The 5398-nt window shown below is 68.0% G+C and overlaps 2 protein-coding genes across 2 annotated transcripts in view; one reads left to right on the plus strand and one right to left on the minus strand.

Annotated features, from left to right (window-relative positions):
• Positions 1 to 370, minus strand: part of ZFHX2 (zinc finger homeobox 2) — a 68796-nt gene extending 68426 nt beyond the window's left edge. The window contains exon 1 of the mRNA XM_075061303.1: positions 196 to 370. The gene's annotated coding sequence lies outside the window, so the exon portion shown is untranslated. The remainder of the gene's footprint in view (positions 1 to 195) is intronic.
• The window catches only part of THTPA (thiamine triphosphatase), a 10713-nt gene extending 6120 nt beyond the window's left edge, over positions 1 to 4593 (plus strand). The window contains 9 exon segments of the mRNA XM_075061304.1: positions 3755 to 3822; positions 3824 to 4069; positions 4071 to 4203; positions 4206 to 4238; positions 4319 to 4342; positions 4345 to 4389; positions 4392 to 4462; positions 4464 to 4499; positions 4501 to 4593. Of these exon segments, the coding sequence (XP_074917405.1) occupies positions 3755 to 3822; positions 3824 to 4069; positions 4071 to 4203; positions 4206 to 4238; positions 4319 to 4342; positions 4345 to 4389; positions 4392 to 4462; positions 4464 to 4499; positions 4501 to 4593 (749 nt within the window).
• The last annotated feature ends 805 nt before the right edge of the window (positions 4594 to 5398 follow it).

Below are 5398 nucleotides of genomic sequence, written 5' to 3' on the forward strand. Positions count from 1 at the left end.
CCCCCTCCATCCCTCTCTGTCTCCTTCCCCTCCCCTCCCCTCCATTCCCCCTGGCCCATTCCCCCTCTCCTTCCTCCCTGTCCTGCTCTGGCCCCTTCCCTCTCTCCATCCCCTCCCCCTCTCCTCTGTCTCCCCCCCCCGCCCGTTCACACGCTGCCAGCCGGAGTGAAGCGATGGGAAATCGATCCCACTTACTCTGCTCGCTGGAAGAGGGGGCTCCGCCGGGGGTGGGGTGGGGGGGAGCTGGGCTCCGGCCGCTCCCCTCCTCCAGCGCCTCCCCCTGGCTCAGGCCCGGCCCGCGGATCGATCGGGGCGCCGCCGGGGCTTTCCCATTGATTTACACTGCTCCGCGCCCGCCTTGCTCCGCTCCCTCGCTCCGGAGCCGCCGGCAGCCGCGCCACACAATGGAATAATCAATTTCCCTCCCCCCCCCGCCCTCCAGCACCTCGGCGGGGGGGCGGCAGGGAGCAGGTGCAGCTGAGCATGATGGGAAATGTAGTCTCTCCCCCCCCCGCAGGCTTCCCCCCTCCCGCCTCTGCACCCTGGCAAGGACAAGAGTGTGTGGAGGGGGGAGCCGGGGGATGGGCTGGGAGTGTCTGACCCCCGCCCCCCGAGCAGGTGCACTGCCCCCCTGTGCCCCATAGCGGCCCCTAGAGGGGAAAGGCCTCCTGTCTCCACCCCAGCCAGCAAGTCCCCCCTGGGCCTGGAGGCAGCGCCCCCTAGAGGCAAAAGACCCCGTGCCCCGCCCCTCAGAGCCAGCCAGACTCCCCAACCCATTCCCACAGTGCCCCAGCCCCCCGACCCGCTTTCAAGGGAGGGCAGGGCTATTCTCCACGTTACACTAGGGGAAACTGAGGCACAGGGCGGCTCAGGGGGTTCACTCCGTTCCCGGCCCAGCCTGTGGCAGGGCAGGGAGCTTGGGACCAGTAGGCCTATCTGGACAGGGCACCCTTGAACTTCACCCTCCTTGGGGTGACAGCTGGGGGGATGGAGAGAGTGGCAGGGGTGTCTGTGCCCCCTCCCCATCCCCTCTCCCTCACCTCACCCCACCCTGATCCTCCAGCCTCTGCCAACCCCACCCATTCCCTGCCCCCCACACCCGTAGCTGCGAACCTCCCCCACCCTGCCTTCCATACACCTAGACCCACATCCCTTCCCCCTAAATCTCCCCCACATCTCATCCCCTGATCCCAGAGCCCTTCACTCATGCCCCCTACAACCTCCCCATCTCCCCTCCTTCCCACAGCCTTTACTTCATAATCACCCCCGCCGCCCCGCCTGCATCTCCCCACGGCTGCCTCTGCGCGGCCAGTGGCGCTGTCAGACAGAGAGAGAACAGCAATAATCAGCTGTGTGGCTGTCAAATAGTCCCTGCTACCCCTGCTCTGACCACTGGCCCCCACTCTCATCCCTGAGCCAGGGAGAGAACCCAAGAGTCCTGGCTCCCAGCCCCCTGCTCTACCCACCAGGCACCACTCCCCTCCTAGAGCCAGGGATAGAACCCAGGAGTCCTGGCTCCCAAACCCCCTGCTCTAATCACTAGACACCACTCCCCTCCCAGAGCCAAGGAGAGAACCCAGGAGTCCTGGCTCTCAGCCCCCTTGCTGTAACCACTAGCTCCCACTCTCATCCCAGAGTCAGGGAGAGAACCCAGGAGTCCTGGCTCCCAGCCCCCCTGCTCTGACCCACCAGCCCCCACTCCCCTCCCAGAGCCGGGGAGAGAACCCAGGAGTCCTGGCTCCCAGCCCCCTTGCTGTAACCACTAGCTCCCACTCTCATCCCAGAGTCAGGGAGAGAACCCAGGAGTCCTGGCTCCCAGCCCCCCTGCTCTGACCCACCAGCCCCCACTCCCCTCCCAGAGCCGGGGAGAGAACCCAGGAGTCCTGGCTCCCAGCCCCCTTGCTGTAACCACTAGCTCCCACTCTCATCCCAGAGTCAGGGAGAGAACCCAGGAGTCCAGAGGAGGGAATGAGACAGAGATAGAGGGCCAAAGAACCCGTTTTCACCAATCCCTTAGTCGTCACGGAACTATACAAGCTCGCAGAAGGCCCTGCCTTCCTCCTGGCACTACAGCTCCCGGATGCCCGCTTCCCTGGAACTACAGCTCCCACGAAGTGCCCTGCTAGCCACTGTGGCAGCTACAGCTCCGAAGAATGCCCTAACTCCCTTTGGCACCGATTAGTTCGCCTAGAATGTACCTGCACCTCGCTGGAACGAACAGGCTCCCAGAATGCCCTGCGACCCCACAGAACTTACAGCGCCACTTGGAACGCACAGCTCCAGAATGCCCCCGCTAACAGCCCGTCAGCAGAACCTACAGCTCCCTGCGAACTACAGCTACCCAGAATGCCACAACGCTTCACCACCAGTGACTAGCGTGACGAAAGCAAAATTCATTCTCACAAAAGAAACCTCGCCCGCCCCGCCCCCTCGCCGACAATTGCTGGGGCCCGGCAGGGAGCCTGGGCAGGGGCGAGGATCGGTGCGGGTCCTGGGATCCCGGCCAGCGGACGGGGGTTGGGGAAGTACATGGTGCTGATGGGGCTGCCATGTGGGGCAGGGAGCTGGGTCTGGGGCAACCGTGGGGGGCGTCATATGGGCAGGTCTGACGGACTTGTGATGGGAGCGTTGCCGTGGGCAGGAGACTGGGCTGGGTGGTGCCTGTCAATGGGGCTCAGAGGCTGCGGCTGGGGCTGTGGGACGGGATGGGAGGTGCTGGTGGGGCGAGGGAGCTGGGCTGGGCACTGTGGGCTGGTGGAAGGTGTGGTGGGGCAGGGCAGCTGGGCTGGGGCACCGCGAGCTGGGTGGAGGGTTTGCTGGGGTAAGGAGCTGGCATAGGGTGCTGTTGGACTGGATGGCGAGGTTGCCGTGGGGCAGGAAAGCTGGCTGGGGCACCTTGGGGCTGGGTGTTAGGGTGCTATGGGGCAGGGAGCTGGGCTGGGGCACTGTGGGGCTGGGTGTGAGGTGTTTGGTGGGGCAGGGAGCTGGGCTATGGGCACCGCGGAAGCTGGGCTGCGGTGCTGTGGCGAAACTGGGAGGGAGGTGCCATTGGAGCAGGAAGACTGGGGCTGGGGGACCTTGGGGCTGGGTGTAGGGTGCTATGGGGCATGGAGGCGGGCTGGGGCAACGTGGGGCTTGGGTAGAGGGGTGTGTGGGGCAGGGATTCTGGGCTGGGGCACCGCGGAGCGAGGGTGAGGGTGCTGTGGTAGGGAGCTGGGCTGGGTGCGGTGGACTTGGATGGGAGGTGCCGTGGGGCAGGGAGCTAGGGCTGGGGCACGGTGGGTGATGGTTGTAGGGTGCTATGGGGGCAGGGAAGCTGGGCTGGGCACCTTGGGCTGGGTGGAGGGGCTGTGGTGGGGCAGGAGCTGGGCTGGGGCACCTTGGGCTGGGTGGAGGGTGTGGTGGGGCATGAGAGCTGGGCTGGGGCACTGTGGGGCTGGGTGGAGGGTGCTATGAGGCAGGGAGCGGGGCTGGTGCAGCCGGTGGGGCTGGGGTGGAGAGTGCTATGAGGGCAGGGAGCTGGCTGGGGGCTTTCAGGTGGCGCAGGAGACGGGGGGCGCCGGAGGGGCTGTGACCAGCAGGGGGCGGCTTCGTGGCTCACCTCCCCCTGCTCCTGCCACCCAGAGGGGCGCCATGCCGTGGGGCTCAGCGCATCGAGGTGGAGGCGAACGTTCAACGGCCCGGCCGGACTACGTGGATGCCATGGGCTGGCGGCGCATTGGGGGGGGGCAAAACCCCCCCTGGGCCGGTTGAGCGTCGTCCTACTGTGACCTCTACTACGACACCCCCGACCTGCGCCTGACGCGAGGCGACCACTGGGCATGCGGCTCCGCCAGGGGCCGGCTGGGAGCTCAAAGTTTGCCCCCCGGCGAGCCGCCCCGCACAGGGGCCCGTCGGCGTCCCAGGACACCTTCACGTGCCGTGGCGCCCACCCACCTACACAGGAGCTCGACGAACGCCCCCGCGCCAATCAGTGGGCCCGGCGTGCGGGGTGCTGGGCGGGGCCCCTGAGCCTGGGACCAGGTGCCCTGGGCTTGTGGCCAGCCCCTTGGGGCTGCAGGAGTTCGCCACCCCCCGCTTCGGGAACGCGGCGCCGCAGCTACTTGGCTGGGGGGCTTGCGGGTGGACCTGGAACCAGCCGATTTCGCTACGCCGTGGCGAGGTGGAGGGCCCTGGTGGGGGCGCAGGAGGAGGTGCCGGCGGCGCGGAGGAGGTGCTGCAGCTCCGGCGGGCATGGTGTGAGCCGCGGCCGCGGGCACCGGCGCGGGGTGGGGGGGGGCAGGGATGCCCCGGCTGACCAGTGCTCTCTCTCTTCCAGCGCGGGACGGTGCCACTCGCGTGCCGGCAAGATGAGCGGCTACCTCCAGCGGCATCGCCCCCAGCACTACAGGCGCTGCTCCGGGCGGGGGTGCTGGCGGGGACCAGAGCCGCCCCCCACGGCGACGACACGGCCGGGCCGGAGCATGCTGGAGGGACGGGGCCCCTCCCAAGTGATGGTAACTGCCGGGGGGGCCGCGAGGGGCAAACAGGGCTCCTAGTGCTGGGGAGGGGATTGGGACAGACCCAGGCCCCTCCTGCGCACAGCGCCCCTAGTGCCAGGGGATGGGACGCGCCCCTAGCGCTGGGGGGGGATTGGGCCATTACCAGGCCCTCTGCCGCAGAGGCGCCCCTAGTGCCACGGGATTGGGCACAGTGCCCCCTTAGCGCGGGGGGGGGGGGATTGGGCTCAGCCAGCCCTCTGCAGCACAGCGCCCTAGTTGCCAGGGGCTTGGGCACAGCGCCCCTAGCGCGGGGGGGATTGGGCCAAGACCAGCCCTCTGCAGCAGAGCGCCCCTTAGCGGCGGATGGGCCTGACTGGCCCCTCTGCAGCAGCGCGCCCCCTTAGTCTGGGGGGGGAAATTGGGCAACAGACTGACCCCCTCACAGCACAGCACCTAGCGCCAGGGGAAGGGATTGGGCCTGGACCAGCCCCTTCTGCAGCAGGCGCCCCCTAGTGCCGGGGGGAATTGGGCACAGACTAACCCCCTCCCCGCACAGCACCCCTAGCGCAGGGGAGAGGGGATTGGCATGGACTGCCACCTCTGCAGCACAGCCACAGCGCCCCCTAGTGCGGGGGGATTGAGCTGGACCAGCCCCTCTGCAGGACACGCCACAGCGCCCCCCAGTGGCAGGGGATTGGGCTGGGATCCAGCCCCTCTGCAGCACAGCACAGCACAGCGCCCCCTAGTGCCGGGGGGTTTGGGCCTGGACCAGCCCCTCTGCAGCGCAGCACAGCGCCCCCTAGTGCTAGGGGGATTGGGTCTGGACCGGCCCCTCTGCAGCACAGCGCCCCCCCAGCTGCAGCCCACGTGAGGCTCCCGAGGTGAAAGAACAGGCCTGTAGCAGCAGGGCCCTATGG

This window comes from Chelonoidis abingdonii, unplaced genomic scaffold, assembly GCF_003597395.2.
Source record: "Chelonoidis abingdonii isolate Lonesome George unplaced genomic scaffold, CheloAbing_2.0 scaffold0004, whole genome shotgun sequence".
NCBI lineage: Eukaryota > Metazoa > Chordata > Testudines > Testudinidae > Chelonoidis > Chelonoidis abingdonii.